At 40.0% G+C, this 17,534-nt stretch overlaps 1 protein-coding gene across 1 annotated transcript; it reads right to left on the bottom strand.

Moving 5' to 3' along the window:
- Positions 1-6,730: 6,730 nt before the first annotated feature.
- Positions 6,731-14,595, bottom strand: PRDX1 (peroxiredoxin 1). Its single transcript, XM_075155936.1, has 6 exons — positions 14,408-14,595; positions 11,178-11,294; positions 10,156-10,309; positions 9,748-9,870; positions 8,754-8,884; positions 6,731-7,114 (listed from the first exon to the last, which is right to left on the bottom strand). Exons 2-6 carry the CDS (start codon positions 11,281-11,283, stop codon positions 7,029-7,031), a joined length of 600 nt encoding a protein of 199 aa, XP_075012037.1. The 5' UTR covers positions 11,284-11,294; positions 14,408-14,595; the 3' UTR covers positions 6,731-7,028.
- Positions 14,596-17,534: the final 2,939 nt, after the last annotated feature.

Here is a 17,534-nt window from a genome sequence, read left to right as displayed (position 1 = left end):
TCAAAATGGAAAAATGTGTCCATGAGACTTTTTTGCTGTTAAGTTCCTGTCATGTCATATATTCTGTGACAGATCATCAATCATGTTTGCTTCAGAAAGTGAACAGAGCACTTCCCTTCTAGGATTTCAAGGAGGAAACAGAAAGAACGAAGGAACACAAACGTGCTTTTCTCTATGTGACTGAAAAACAGATAGATGTTCACATTACTTAGGAAAACAGCACTTTAGATGAAAAAATGGTGTGGTATTTTTTTTTCCAATAACTGAAACTCAAAAATGTGAATATGGTAGGAAACTTAACAAAAAAAATGCAGTATTTTATCATAGAATGATCAATAAGATATTTCAATGGAATGTTTAAAATCTCTCCAATAATATACTACAATCTTCAAAATGTGATTATACATGTATAGAAGTATTTGAAATGGCTACTTCCTGAAAAAATAAGTAACATAACTGCCAATCATTAATATTATAATACATTTCTCATTTTATGTTATTTTTGTTGGTATTTGCACATAATTCAGTGAGCAAGCAATTTTATTTTTAATAACTGCGCATGTTTTATTTTCCTAAAACACTTCCTAAAGGAAATTTTGAAAAAGAATTTTTTATGTCTTCAAAGTTTCTGGAAATCATACACCTTTACACTATTTTTTTTAGCTCATGTAAAACCAAGCATGGGTAGGAGAATTCTTGCAAGTAAATTAAAGAAATAGGTGGGGGGAATTTCTGGGTTGAAAAATACCCTATAGAATCTTACATTTGTGTAGAATCATTAGTTTTTCTATTAATGCATAAAACCTCTTATTCCTTTTAAAAGAATTAACTAGTTTTAGGTTTTAATTTCATGTCATAACCTTTCTTCCCAGTCTTGTTCTGACTAGTCTTCCTGAATCATTCACTGCTGCTTCAATCTTTTTAACAGGCTCTTCTTCCAAAATATAAAAAACTACAGCAATAAAAATGAAAAGAAATTAAGCTTATTTTTGTGAAAAGTGAATTTGATTAAATATATTAATTTTAAATTACATTAAGTTTTATTAATTGCAGATTAAAGACTTTTTTCTCTCTTGACAAAGGATACTAATCTCATTTGTCAGTGCAGATACTTCAAAAATATGTTGCTGTAGAATATGAAATAAAATAAAATAATAAATAAAACAAATAAATAAAAACCTACTGGGCTCACAGTTTCAGAGGACAATGCAATCTTAATGACTTCTTATATATTTATATAGATATGGTCAAATGGTATCTTGGACAGAAACAGTCTAAATTCAGATGTGTGTCCCATAATGTGTACAATGATTTAAGTTTCAGGTGAAAGACTCAAGTTTCACATTAAAGTCCAAATCTATCATCACTAGGTGTGGTGAGAACCACAGGCACACTGTTCTGCAGGAACACTGCAAACAATTCACAGCAGGATGGCAACCTGTTCTCCTGCAGCCACGTAAGTGTGTGCAGCACAGATTAATTGATTACACACAGTCGTTCGATGTGCACAGGCTTTGGCCTGGAAATGCACTCTGTAAAATCATATTCCTATGTTCTGTGAGGTGCTTAAATTATACCAATGTTACAGGTGAAGACACTGACTAGTGACCTGATATAAACACAGACATGTGGACAGCCAAAGTAAAATCGGTTCTGACTGTACATTAAAGGCCAATTCATCTGTTTTTTCTGTTCTAGTATTAAAAATAGAAGGTAATATATTAATGATCAAAAAGACACCTGCTTTTTTATTTCCTCATTTAGCGTTCTTTTTGTATGTGCCATTAATTTGTATCAAAAAAAATCCAGTGACAGCTTTAACACACTTTCTGAATTGATGTCCAAATGTGCTGCATTCCTACCAGTACACGCTGGACAGAGCTAACTGCCCTATGGCATCACCCCACTCCTCTGCACTAACCTCATTTCTCCCTTCGCAAAGTAGAACCATGACGTTTCTGTTTTAAGTTCTCTGTCTAGCAAGATACTTCAGAATATGTATTTACACATACTGTCATTTAATACTAAACATCAGACCCACTGAAAATTTCACAGAGGATATCTATGATATTTTTTCAAATATGATAAACCCCATTATTTTAACATAATCTTTACATGACTGTTGATTTGATGTATAATATTACTAAAAAGTACAGTCATGGGGCTTTTGTAAACATACTTTCCTAACCAAAGTGCAGCATTTTGCAATATCTGTGAGATGTAAACTACTTGCTTTTGTTCTTTGAACTGTATTGATTTGTTGGACAATCCAATAAACTATTCATCAAAGGCCTGATAAAAAGGCCTTTGTTAAGCAGCGTTTGTTAAGAAAATAGCACTTTTTAAATTTAGTAACTTTTAGGGTATTTTTCAAAACCAGTGAGATACATCTAAAAATAAATATGCAATTGTTAATTTTGAAATAACATACTCATAAAAAATGTACAAAATCTAGTAAAGGTTACGTTCTGTATGTCAAAAATCACATTCTGTGTATTCTATGATGAACATATAATGTATAGAATTTAAGTCTGATGCGCTGTTTTGTCTTACACACGTCTATTCTCTTTGAAAACTTATCTATCACAAAAATAAGGGAGTAAATACTCTTAATTTTAGATAATATATGAAGAACACAATGTGTAGAAGATTAATTTCCTTCCACTTTTACTCAGCCTTCAATAAGATTAGACAAACCAGTACCTAAAGCCATTGTCTTTAAAACTGCAGTGAACAGGACCTTTGCCATTTATTTTGAGGGTACAATGACACCACCTGAGAGGTGATGTCAGGGCTACTTCACCACAGCTGTTAGTTTCAAAGACTGACATGAGTTTGCTCTTGTTAACTACTGTTGCATACAATTTTGAAATAATATTTAATTACATACAGTTTTAACATTCTACAGATCTCACCAAACAAATAAAATCCCATACATATTTATATAATTACATCTACTATAGCTGCTTACCAGTGTAAACACCTGGTGCTGTGTAGTTCATCCCTCAAAAACAAGAATATCAATATATTTAAAATATAGCCAATTCCATTATCATATTGTCAGTAAATGACTGCTACTACATTTGTTTCTCTGCTTTTGAGAGGAATGCAGTATCATAAATTTCTGTAAAAATCTGTAAAAGATACATACAGGTATTTAAACTGATCCAAATAATTTTTCAGGGATTATCTTAAGACTGAAACTTCATATGCTTGTAAAATGTTCTTTTGCAAAGCAGTAAGCCGGTTATATAAACCCCCACTAATCGTAGCAATCAGCTACAAATAAAGAAAGAGAAATAGAAGAGAGACACAGTAAGATGTATTTCAGTTTCCCTTCATCTGACTATTCCGAGTAAGATATTCTAAATAAATTAATGAATACAAGGTTATTTTTATAATAAGCACCCAAACTAGAAAAAAAGATGTGCAATCACTCACACATTAAAAAAAGCAAACATCACATTCAAGATTCTGTCCTTTCTAAATAGCATCTGCTGTATGCATCTTCAGGAAAAATCCCATTAAGCAGTACACGATACTGCAACAGCTATCAGTCTTGTCACCAAAACTAAGAATTGCTGAATATGGCACCCAATGATCACGAAAGCAAAACCAGTTCGTAACTGTAATGAAAATACAATATGCATCTTGGTACATGAAAAAAACGTTTCTCAATAAATGATTATAGTTATTTGAATGTCTTAAAAAGTACACCAGTCTAAGATGTCACTACTAGGAGTGAGGTGTAAGCCCCACAACACTTAATGGAAATTCCAAGCTGCATCTGAATCAACATTGGGTGTAAGCAAAGAAATAAACCCACACTCTACTTGATTTGACGAAGCTTTGTGTGTTACCCATTTTGTGTGTTATACTCTCAGAAACATTAAAATGACAGCGTGGCAAAGGTTCTCATGAATGCCTCACATGACTGAATAATACAAAAAAAATTGTTTATTTGCATTAATTCCCACAGTCAATCATTTGGTGCAAACATATATTACAGTTCCTAACCCACAGGTATTTTGTTTCTTGGCTGTTTTGAATTTCCACGTTGTCATCATTCACCAGTGACTATGTTGTTTAAATACATACTGTTAGTAGTGTCTCAGTGTACCAACTCCAAGTGGACAGCAGCAGACCAATTATAACTGAAATGTTTTTCTCAGTCACAGATTTTTTTTTTTTAATTAATAGCTACTTAAATAGCTGTTGAGATTAATCACTTTTCCAAAAAGGAAAATAAACACATAAATACACCTATTGCTATTGGGACATTTAAAGGGTGGGAGGTATTAAAAATACGTCATTGGACAATACCAGATCTCACTAAAAGCAGAAGTGAACATAACTGTGTTAGCAGCGAGGGTGAATGTCAACAGCTAGTAAGATCTTCCTGTCAGAACTTGCGTCTCCACACGACCAGTACGCAAAGGGAATAGTGTATCAAACGAAACACGTTACATCAGAGAAGTTGGTTAAATAAATTAAGACCACAGGTATTTTTACAGGACGTTCCTACACCCAGATCTCCCATCGGAGCAGCTCTGACCTCTTCTCCCCAGAGCAGCCACAACGCCGGCGGCGCCGGCCGCGGGACGCGGCTGCTCCGCGCCGCACGATGCCCTTCAGGGAGGCGGCCTCCGCACCGCCCGGTGCAGGGAGGCGGGGCACCGCCTGCGCGCCCCCGACCGCAGCCAATCCCCGGCCTCCGCGCGCCAGCGGGGGCGGGAGCAGCTGCGGCCGTTGGAAAAGCGCGGGCAGCGCGGCGCCCCCGCTGAGGGGGGGGTGAGGCCGGCCCGCTCCGCTGAGCGGCGGCGGGCTGCTGGCGTCAGGGCTTCCGCCTGAGCCGGGAGGAACAGCCGCAAGGAGCTGGGCGCTCCGCCGTCAGACCCTCTTCTTCCTCCGAAGGCCTGGGATGGGCGCATGAAGACTCGCTCTGCTTTTTGGGAGGGAGCTCCGAGACCGGAACATGAAAGAACCCCTTTATCCCCTACGACAGCGCGAGAGAGCGCTGCTCTAGTAAGTCTGTTCCTTTTAAATGCATTTTTTACATTTTAACAGTGAATACACTTGAAGGATTTGAGAAAGGCCGTATATACCACGGTGAGGGGCTGAACTTGGTCATTAATATAAAGGCCCTCACAGTCTGGGCACGGAACAAGCTTATTTGCTACACTATCAGGAGTTAGCAGGACTTCATGTAGCATTATATGATGTAATAGCCCAGTCAAAACCGGTGCAATTTTACTTCTGAATAGGAGCAGAAGTCACTTTAGTTACATCATCAGCGTAAAGATCCCCATTCCACAGGACTAGAGCACACCAATACTGTACCCTCCCAAGAACTGCTGTAATCCATTTTGTAACATTTCAAGGCCAATATAGCTAGATACAACTAAGTTTTACATTAGATTAGCCCTGACTTACTCCTTTTCATTTACTAGGAAACGAAGTTTGATACACAAACAACGATAACTTTGTGCTCAGCCATATCGATTAGCATTCATTCACTTACCTTGAACCATATCCTATATATAGAAGTCCTCCTGTTACTTCTCAATGCCACCCTAGGATGTTAGCCTCATTTGTTATCTTGAGGAGACTAATAGTTTAGATTTTAAATACTAAGCACAAGTGATGCAACAAAGCATCGCTTTCACATATCTTCAGGAAGATTTGTGGCACTTAAGCAAGACCCAGGGGATTAGCTATTTTAGTATTTATTGCAGTATTTGGTAGTAAGGCTTCTGCAATAAGTCTGGTTTTTTCCAACTGCACAAGACAAGTTTACTACTCAAGGCATACAACTTTCACTTCTGACTCATTTAAGTAGCCCTGGGCCTCAACTTTGTTATTGCTCACTTTAAGCATGACAGAACTTGTTTACTGCTTGAGGAGCTGAAGTTAGATGCAAGATCTTGGCCTTTAAGAGTTTAGTCTTTACAGGTACAAAAAGATCACAGGGTTCTAACTCACTTGTATTGCTAGGCAATAGCTCCTTCCCCAAATCCTCAGCTCTGAAGTTTAGGACTTTATTACAAGCCACCTTTGACCATGAAGCTACACAGCAGACAGCTTTAGGTAACTTGAGGCCATAGTCATATGCTTTGAGTTTTACAGTATGCACATAATCATTCGGAATACAAAGATTAAAGACAAGGCTGAGCACATCTGAGTACCAGATTTTATAGTGCTACCCTTCTTTTGATCTTAATCATATGACTACAAGCTAATGGATAACTGGCATATTCTCACTCCCATTCCATGTAGTGGGAAAGACTAGGGATGAATGTTGTGTATCCAAGGAAGTTTGCTTTCCAGAAAGCCTAGTCTTCCACTCCTGTACAGTGTTCAAACTGGATGTTGGATTCCCAGAAATTTAGCATAAACATAGTTTTGACCAAAGCGGATGCAGAAATGACTAAGTTGACATGGTGCATGCAAGTTGCATGCCTGGCCTTTGTCAGTCATATTTATGCTTCATGCTCTGGGCACTGTAGTATTACTTAAGTCTGACAGACTAATATCAAACCATGTTCCTCTACCTAGTAGCGGAGTCAAGAGTGTAGAGTACTTTACTACTGCAACATGAAAACTGTTAATATCTCCATTCTAATGGAGAATTGACATGTCTACAGACAGCTCAGTAGACTCTGCTTTCAGAAATGCAGCCTGCATTGCTTTCAGATCTCCCGATGACTACACATAAGAACAGTAGACAGTATGCTCTTTCCACAAGTTTAATAGAGTTACAAAAGGATACCACTGCTCTATATGCAACACATGGCTAACCACATACACTGTATTGTCACTAAAGTCAACAGGGATTGATGTACAGATACTGATCATTAGGATTTTCTATGAAGGTAGTGTCAACAGGACAAGCTTTCCTTCAAGTAAAAAAGTTACTGTTTATACCTATAGCATGATCCCTTGACTCAGATGCAATGACTTAGTCAAAGTTCAGTAACTGATGCTTGCTCTTTACATAAGGCATACTAGTTTCCACTCAGACGGAAAGTTTATTTCTGCTTGGAGAAATACTCTTTACTTTTCTGAACATCAGGCTTGATTGTGTCACTGCCAGGCTTCCAGCCAGCTGGGCACACTGAAATGATAAGAATGTTTAAGTCTTACCATCTGCTCCTGCAGAACATGTTTTATACAACATCAAAGCAAACTAGCAACTCAAAACTTGTATACATCTTTGCAACATACAGAAGGTGCATTATTCAGTGTGGCATTGTGTTCAGTTTACTTTACTCATTTCCATTTGTTCACTAGGTAGTAGAACCCAAGGAACCAAGTGTTTGCCCATGGAACAGCGGGCCCTTTGCACATCCACCCCTCGCCACCCTGCTTAAAAGCTCCATAGAAGCTTGACAGCAAGATAACCAAGGTAACACCAACTCCAGCAGCCTGGGTCATAAGGCTTTACCACTTATTACAATACACTTCCCTCCTTGAATCCTGTCAAGTCTATATTTTCCTTATCTTTAATCAGTCCTAGTCCCATTCTCCAGTTTAATGGGGAGGGGGAAGAAGAGTTCAACTGTCTCTAGTTCCCCTACATGACTATCAAAAGATGCAGAGGTTGCACAGCCTCAGAATTGCTGTGACTCAGGCTCCATTTTTTGGACACAGTCTTCCTTGTACACAGCTATGCAAGGCTTGATGCTTGCTCCACACAAGACTGGCAATTTTAGCTATAGTATTCTCAGCTTCTGACTGTTGCCACACAATTTATTCTGGTCTATTCTGGTTTAGATGAGACTGCAATCTTAGTTCTGGAGGAAAAAACTTTTGCCAGCTTTTGACTACTCCAGGGCATGGTAAACCCCAAGAAGCTTCACTTGCAAGACATGTGACTGCTCCATCATCGAATATTAGGATGTCTCCTCAGCTGACAGAGGATGGCATACAAGTTCAGAAACACTGACTCCCTTCAGGCTATAGTATAGCCACAATAGCAGCTTGTTTTAATAAAATCTACCATTGATTTACCAGTTCTGAAGCAAGTTAAGTATGACCAGCAGCAATACCATGTCATTAGTTAATGACAGCTGAAGAATACCAATACCTACATAACAATTTTGAGTTTCCATAACCTGGTTCAAACTTTTCATCTGCAGTGCTTTTTTTTTTTTTTTAATTCCTGCAGAAAAGCTACCAGCTTCAAGCACCTTACCACTCTTGAACTATGGGCACAAAGACTCTCATTCATTTTCCCCTCACTACATTTGGCCTCACCACAGATGGACACAAAGATCAGCAGGCTTTCTGGGAATTTAAATGCTTTGTCTAACAGACTGTGTAAAACATTGCATTAGTACTGATTGTCTCAACCTACCAAGTCTGAGACCAAAGTCTAAATTATGCTTACCCTTGCAGGCTAAGTTATTACATGTCCTTCATTTCTGTCTCAAGTATTTTCTGTGTCTAATTGAGAGAGAGACAACTGCTCTGTGCTCGACAAGACATCAAATTGATTCAAGTGATATTTCAACATTAGCAAGAACTCAATGGACAATTAACTGGAATAGGTTAAGTATAGCACTATGGTGTCCTTCAAGTAGCTTTACAGAACCAGCTGCATTTCAAGAGGCACAATTACTTGCTGTGTGCAGATCAATACATGTACTTAGTACCTTTCAGTAAATCTCGATTTAACCTAGTTAAATCCTAGCCTAGTTAATACTGTTCTCTAGAAAAAAAAAATTAACATTAGAAGGAGGAAGAACTCTTACCTTCTCCATGTTTATCTGTAAACTGGAAGGCCTGGACAAGTCTGAGGGTTTCATCAACAGAACGGCCAACAGGAAGATCATTGATTGTTATCTGCCTCAAGACTCCCTTCTCATCAATTATGAACAGACCCCTAAAAAAACAGCCTTAAAGTTAAACACAGCTTTTGAAAGACTGATTAGACTGAAGTGAGTTTCAAAAACTCAAGTTTAGTATTCTGTTGGCAGTAAGTTGTATCATCTAGTGTTATTGACCTCTTGCTAAAAATGAATACCTTTGGTGTATGCATAGCACTGAAACATTAGCAGCTGAAAGCCTAACATTCAGCAGGAACTAGGAGGGACAGGAGGTAAGTCAAAACACTAATGCTTCCTTAAATAGGAAGTGTTGCAGGAAGATACTAGTCGAAAAACAAAATGGAAGAGAAATCCAAGGAAAAAGTGAATTGAAGGAGAGGCATTCTTACATTCAAAGAAAAACTACGCACACTGTTCTCAGAAAACCCAGCCCAGCAATGCCTCATCAGTTAGTCCTCCAAAGTCATGTTAAGAGTTAGCAGAAAGAAGTTCAGCCCCCTCAGCAACTTTAACTGAACAGTTGACTAAAAGAGAAGCCTTAAGTTTTAAATAAACTGTACTTTAATCACTAGATTAAATACATGTAATCACTTCCATGACTATGTAGGTCTTGCATTACCAATGTTTGCAGAAGCTCACCTGCACAAGACTCCTGTGCTGTGCAGATAGGTAATCAAAGGGAAGCAGCAGGCATTTACCTAGCTTACCAAAACCATGAAAAGTCTAAACACTGAGGAGAACCAAGTAGCATCTCCCCTTGTAGGAGTGTTTGATAGCTTGAAGCAGTTTACATCTAGAATAGCTAATAGCTTCAGCTTGCTGCAGGTGTTCAAGTATATGCAAGCTCTGTGTTCATCTGACATGCTCCATGTATTGCAACATAAGACTTGAACAGCAAGTTTACCTTCTTGCATATTACCTGTATGCAATACCTTCATCCTCTTTAAGTACTCCATATTCTTTGGCAATGACACGTTTTGTGTCAGAAATCAATGGGATTTTCATAGTACCCAAACCACCTTGTTTCTTAGGAGTGTTGATCCTGAAAGAAGGAAGTTTAAATGTTAAAAATATGGATAGTTCAGAATAAAGTGTAAGGGCAACAGAAGCTGATCCTTTCTGCAATATCATACTCAGTCTGCCATGAGGCAACAAAAGAACTGAACAGTATGATCAGTTCTGTTCAGAAGCACCTGGCACTACCAATACTTCCCAAGTGCCTTTACTTGATACTTCAGTAAGAAAGTTTGAATACACTCAGGATTCGGTTCCTGCAATAACTGAGGCCAGGCAGAATATTCTATTAGGTTAAAAGGCTGATTCTTACCAGGCAAGGTGACAGAAGTGAGAGTCGACAGAAGCTCCAATTACTTCACAGTTAATTTTCTTGAATTCATCAGCTCTGTCACTGTATGCAATGATTTCAGTTGGACAGACAAAAGTGAAGTCCAGAGGGTAGAAGAAGAACACAACGTATTTTCCTAGAAGAGCAGTATAACCAGTTAATCTCTTACCTTTTATAAGAGTTGTCACATTCAGTATCAACTATTCAAATACTGATAGAGGAGAAAGGGCTTGATGCAACACTACCTTTAAAGATTAAAAGGCAAACTACAGATGCCTCTGTTTTAAGACTTGCTATATAGGGGATTTACACTTCAGCCAAATACCATTTACAACACTCTTCAAGGCCACTCTACAGCTAATAACACAGAACTCTACCCAACTGAATTCTCCAAAATCGAACTGTCAAATTTGACAGGGAATGCCTGTGTCCTGAGTCTACTCCCATAGGTGTGCCCAGAGTACACCCAGTACCTACACTAGAAGACCCTATGGTTGACTACTAACAGAGTGCAGAAAAGCCACAGGTCTGAAAGGCTACAAGCCAAGGAGACATTTAATTGAGTAGCCTATACCTACTCACCGCCCTCATGCAGCCTGAGGGCTGCAGCTTCCAGTTAGAAAATGTCTCTTTCTAAAGCCATCCACATTAGTACTTGAATACTTCAAGCTTTACCTTTGTTCCACACAGTACTTTGGAGATGTTACATCAGTCTTAGAGTATGATAAGACAGGACAAATAAGCCTGATCCAAGACTACAGTTTAGAGGAGTTTTATACTAATTAGCAACAGTTATCATAGCTGGGACATTCAGCCATGCTACTGACAGCTTCCCAAGCATACTCCAGCCACCACTGATAACCACTGAACAAGTGATGTACTTCAGTCTACTGCCAAGTAGTCACTATTACTTTGAAACCAAATCAAGATGTATCCTTAGATGCCCTCCACTCCTGCCTATGGCCAGATTATGTCTGTGTAATTAGAGAAGCATATAAGCTTACCTTTATAGTCAGAGAGCTTGATGTCTTTGAATTGTCCATCTGGCATTACAGCCGTAGCAGTAAAGTCAGGGGCTGGTTTTCCAATGAAAGCCTTTCCTGAAGACATCTTGATTTAATCTAGATAAGAGTTAATGACAATACAGTTTAGATAATAGTACATTTGCACCTGGAAGTATGCATTTATTCAAAGCATCTTGTCAATTTAGATTGAACACCAAAGACAGTTTATCAGCACTTGGTCTTGCAACACAAGGCATAAGAGTGAAATTAGTTTTAACTTTGTCACCTGGGTAGTCCAGTAAAAACACTAAAAAACCCCATTTTTTTCCTAAAGCAGCATCACAGTAAGATGCAGTTCAATAATCGCAGCCTAGATATCCAGACCAAGCCACTACCTAGATTACTAGCACTTCAAGATCTATGGCTCATTAGCCTCCTAATGATACAGTAATGGTTATCTTCGACCAGCAACAGCTCATCACAGTCTGGAACAGGGCTAGCTTTCTAGAGTTTTAATATTTAGTAAATCTTCCAGTTCCACTTGGTGGATGAGTTAGAAAGTCTGGCTTTTAGAACTTTTGATGCGGAAATCCTTGTTCAAGTTTACAAGGGAATTTAAGAATTTAAATTTACAAGGGAATTTAAAACTTTATCTTCCTGTTGATTCCAGAAGAAAAGAACTTTTGTTAATCTCCAGAGAACAGTGCTCTGCATAACTACACTTTACCCTTTCAAAACAATTAAACCTTGTTTTATTTGCAACTAGAAAGACTCATGGTATATATGGGAATCACATTCTCTGTTAGTAATTAAAATTTCACAAAGTCTTAAACCTGTACAGCCAGGTCACTTCCCCCCCAAGTCTACTGAAAAAGAGTAAGAGGGCACACACGGACAAGAAAACTACTTCTGGCTGCCTGCCCTAAAAGCTAGTCATTTGTAATATGCCCTGTGCAGTATTTTTGCTCAGTCTGGGAATGCAGCATTTGTGTATCGCTTTAGAATTCCAGTTACTTCCAGAGCACAATCTTTCAAATAGGTAGCTTTATGAACCTTGTTTCTTCAACTCAAAATCTTCTTAAAAGTGATTTCACTTAAGTCATTCTATACATTGCTACAAGCACTAGCTGCCTTGGAGATAAAAAAACATCTGAAAGGTTAGCATGAGTCTCATGTTGCTAAGGAAAGCCAAGATTCTAGGATTCTTCCAAGTCCTGCCTGCAAGGCACTAGGTCCTTTCTAAAGAAGGTTGAGAGCACCTCATTTCTTGGCTCCTTCCCCCTTGTCAGACACTTTCTTCCTGGAGAACTAGCCCTTAAGTCATAAACGTTTAGCATTCAATTCAAGTTTAAACTAATCAGTTTAGAGTCTTTTCAGTAAAAAGTTTTACCTTTGAAAATTTCTTTTACATACCCTGACAGTATATAGACAGTAATCATCTACCTCTCAGTTTTCATTTTGAGAAATGCCAATGTGCTCAGTGTTTCTAACTGCCTTTTGCAACAAAGCTTTTCATCCTCATGTTCATCCAACAGTTTAGTCTTCAACTGCAGCAGACTAGGAGTAAGTCTTACAAATGAAGGTGGCCAGAACTACAGAGTATTCATGAGATTGCAGTGAAGCAGTCTAGCAGGAAGACATCAATAATCCCTCTGCCGAACATCACATGTAGCCATGAATGTAGGTGCAATTCTGAAACTGCAATTCTGTAAGAGGGATGGGGGGACAGCCATTGCACAATATTTGAGATGCCTCCAACTGGTGAGTTTTATCTTAAAAGCAAGAGCTGTTTTGTCTGGAGTGCATGACCCCACATTTTGTCACTGAATTACTTTCTTCTCCATTACTCAAGTTCAAGGTCATCCTTCTGCTCAGTGCTATGCCAGTCCTCCTATATTTGTTCCATCAGCAATCCCATGGAGTATTTTACTAGGTGTTCAAAGTCAAACAAAAGCTGTCAAACTGCTCTTTGACACTTCCCCTTTCTAAACTACAAGTTATTGCCCCCTTTTTAGGTAACATGAAAAATCTTTACTATTGACAGGAGATTTCAGTTGCCTTGTACTGCAAGAGAACCTTCTGCTTTCCTCAGAGCACCTACTGCGACCTGCCAACATTTCTGCTTTTCCATGCAGGGTTAGCATGTGTTCTGACATGTTCTACTTGGATTTTTAGCCACAGCATTTCCTAATCCACAGACGAACAGACCACAGACTCAAAGTTATTTCCTCTTATTCTAGAGGAAAGGAGAATGGACGCTGCAGATCAAGTACGCTCAAATCAGGTCAGAGTATCTTTCTGTTGCTCATAGCCGCACACGGCCTCAATTATCTTCAAACTGCAATTATAAGCCAGGCCTGCACTCTTAACTAGCAATTCATACCTTTAGGATATCGTGAACAAAAGTGAAAGGCTATTTCAAAACACACCATCAGCCTTCCACTTTGCTACCTTCAGACTGTCACAGAAATGCGGTTAAGCTACTGAGCTGCGGTCAGAAAAGAGCGATATTGGCACGGATCTCCTCGGTTCGAGTATACCGCAGCCAGGTACACACAGACCACGAAACGCGTTTCGCCGAAAAAGCTCTCAAGCGAGATCAAAGCATTCACCTGCGCAACTACGCTGCTCTGCGACAGGGGACCCCTGCCCCTTGCATGCCCCCACCAAGCTGAATTCAGCACTTCTCTTTTTTAAAGACTTAGAAGCGAGATACCGACACGCTCGCCGGCCGCCCCGCCGCTGAGCCGAAGCCTGCGGCCCAGCAGAGCGGGGGGGCCGCGGTGCGAGGCCGCTCCGCTCCCAGCGGGCGCGCTGCAGCCTGGCTGCGCGCTCCCCGCTCGGAGATCACCCGGCGGCTCCTCCCCATGCAGCACCGCGGGGAGATCTGATAAAGGCAGGCGCGTAGGAAGAGTTACCTGCCCCCTCTCCCCCTCCGAAAAAAGGGGAGAACTAAACACGGGAGGAAAGCGGCAGCCCCAGCACAGCGCTCCTTAGGGGGCGGGATGCAGAGAGCAAGAGCTCGCCCTGCACGCTTCGCTCAAGACCCCATCCAGAGGGGGGAGGGGAAAAACAAAACAAAAAACACAAAAAAAACCCACCACCCAAACCCTCCCCCCCCCCCAAAAAAAAAAAAAAAAAAAAAAACAAAACACCAAGGAAAAACCGTACTGTGCAAAACCCGCAATAAACGCCACCCCGGACACTGCGCGCTGCCCCCCCACACTTACACAAAGAGCCACGCAGCCCGCTCCGCACCCGCCACAGGAGGAGAACGCCCCGGACTGCCGCAGCTCTGCCGCGCCGCCCCCTTTATACCCGCCGCGATCTCGCGAGGAGACGGCGGCCGCCGCCGCCCCTCCCCGCCCGCCGCTGCCGGGGCGGCCGCTTGCAAGGACAGCATGACTTGGCGGATTTGCGGCGGTCCCTGGCGGGTTGCTCGGTAGCGGGCTTTCACCACCTTATCTAAACGGAGACACTGCCCCGGACTGTTGGAAGCAGCAATAGAATTTGAATAAATGGAGATAATTCTCTGGATAGTGTCATGGGAGGTGCCGTGGAAATATCCCCTGTAATGGTTGTAAACAATTAATGGGAAGATGATTCAGATGGCTTATTGCAAGAATAAATTACTTCTTTAATGCCTTAATATAAGAAAGCTATAATTATTAGAAGTCCTTAAAGAGGCAGAGGATACACAGGATTTTGAGGGAAAATAAGAAGTGACTGGCATGTCATTTAGGTGAATGGGAGTTGGCCATTGACTTCATCATCAATAAAATCAGACCTATTAACAAAGCAATATGCATTCACAGTGTTACATAGGTGTGGGGTCAAATCTTTATCCTCTCACTTTGGATTATCAACTGGCTCCTCAACCCGATAGTAATTCCCAAGGCTTTCATTGATGCTTCTCCATCAATGGGAAGACTGATCCAAGTCATGCAAGTCAGCAAAAATGCTGAAAACTAAATTAAGTGTAACCGCTGAGCTTCAGGGTTAGGATGGAAACTCTTGGAAGATACAATATTCACTTCAAGGAGTGAATCCTTATAAGCATTGTGTTTGGATCCAAGACTGATTGAAGCAGTTCTGGTACTTTTTGGGGACCAAACCCTGATTTTAAATATAAAAGTTTTATTAAATAATGAACACTAAAGGCCACTAAGGACATATCAATAACAAAACTGCTTGCTTTAGTCAAAAGTGGTAAATGTGTTTACCAACTGATTTCTACTTGTCTGTTTTGCAGTTTACAGTTGTGTTTCTTATACCTGTTAAAACTTGATTATGAATTGTAACGAGGAGAAAACCACAAAGGATTAACAAACTTTAAATGTTTATAATCTACATCACTGTGTAGTGTTGCTGGGTGACCATACCCATGTGGTGATTCACCCAAGAGATGACCGGTTTTGCTACTGGATGAAATTACTCCTTACATAATAAAAGCAAAATAACATGTATATATGTACTCAGTAAAAAACCTGCACTCACCTTAATGCAAATAATTTATTGGTTGCTGTTTCTGCTGTAACAGCATGCTTAATATTTTACAGGAAGAAGTTTGTTACTTTCTTCACATCAATGTTGTGACAATAATTGAGGTCCATGAATTGAGACATGTATATACCTTACTGTCAACTCTGGCCATGAACTCGTGAACAGATTAACCCCTGAAAGGCCAGGCAGTTCTAATTAAAACCTCTAGAACAATGCAGTCTTACTGCGACTCTGGCATGTTTACCAATGGGCAAAGCAGTAATGACTTTCTCATGGTTTCAGACTCCTTTAATGTTTGTTATGCTCATTTCTCACACTTTCAGATGCATAATATACCCATTTTGCCTAGCTACTGCAATGCACTTTGTTCCAGGTTTGTGCCTTAAGCATTGCATTTCCATTCATATGTCCACGGCCTCATTATTTTTCATTAGTTTCTGCACTAGTCTTTGCAAACATCAGTTTCTGGAGGTTTTGGAGTGATAAATTGTCAGGGCCACTCCTTGTTCAGTGATCAGATGGGTTTCTGTAGCCTTTTTCAATCCTTAGGTGTAAGATGCTACTTAGATTAAAAAAAATTAAAATTCTTCAGGAAAGAAAGGGCATGTCTACCCAAGTGGGTGGCTGGAGGGACAGAGTTCTCTCCACACCTTACTTCTCCACACTCTGTTCTTCACACAGCAGCTTAACCGTGGTGTAGTGTTCTGCTAAAATAGCTGCTGGACAGGATGAGCTTGTACCTGATTAGCATGGAGCATCAGGAGCCCCAGTGTAGGCCTCTCTGCACCCATCCATACAGCTATGGCCACAATAAGTAGTTATGTGTTAACAAAGAGGAGCTGGCTGGCCCTGCAGTGCCAGAGCACTGAAACTACCCGAAGATTTCCAAATTGGTAACCACGCCAGATTTTACAGGTATCATTTTGATCACAGCATCTCCCATATATCTTCGTTGGGGATGGGTCCCTGAGGTGAAAAACAAAACTCCCCTGCGTGTAAAAACAAAGGCAAAGAAATGGGTCCTATTTCAGAACACTACCACACATTTGAGTTTCCATGCATTTTGTCAGAAGAGAATTTGAGGATTTTATGCAAGTGTATCCAGGACTTCTAGAGTAAGATGAACCTAGTCGGAACAGTAGTGTGAACTGGGCTTGAGCAATGCTGGGCATGCCTCTTGAGCGTATACACATCAGTTCTACAGCAGAGATGACCCATGCATGCCTTCTAAAGCCAGCACATTAGGACATCATCACGCATGTTCTGTAGAGCTGATCACTGCAACTGCAGAAAGCTTGCTGAATCCTGAACTTACTGTATACACGTGGTACCATCAGGGGCACAATAAGATTAAAATCCTGGTCATGTGGGGACATTTTAATGTAATATATGCAAAAAGTCAACTGAAAAGTCAACAACGGACATGTTCCCACACCGTGGGGCATTTATGCACAAGCAGCTGGTGCACAATAGTTTTAATGAAAACAATTACATATCATTAAATATACAATGCACATATTTGCTTTCCTTGTTTTCCTCAAGTGAAGACTGTATTTCTAGGTCAAAATGTCTTGCGTCTCTTCCGTCTCTGCATATCTTTTTTTTTTAATTATCAAACTATTACTGTATGTTTGGACAATCACTGCCTTTTGATGACAAAATGTTTTAGTCTTCCTTACCTTTTCTCTTTTACTCCCTATTACATTATGGAGGCTGAGGTTTGTTAAAGTTTTCATATGTGATAGTCATCTAATTCAAGCATTTTCTATTGCATTAAGACTGTGGATTTTCAAATGGATTCGTGATTGACAGGGTCTCCATAAAAATAAATCAAACCCAGCAGTGATTCCTCCC

Source organism: Calonectris borealis, chromosome 8, assembly GCF_964195595.1.
Source record: "Calonectris borealis chromosome 8, bCalBor7.hap1.2, whole genome shotgun sequence".
Taxonomy (NCBI): domain Eukaryota; kingdom Metazoa; phylum Chordata; class Aves; order Procellariiformes; family Procellariidae; genus Calonectris; species Calonectris borealis.
The sequence above is the reverse complement of the archived record's forward strand: the minus strand, read 5'-3'. Positions and strand labels throughout refer to the sequence as shown.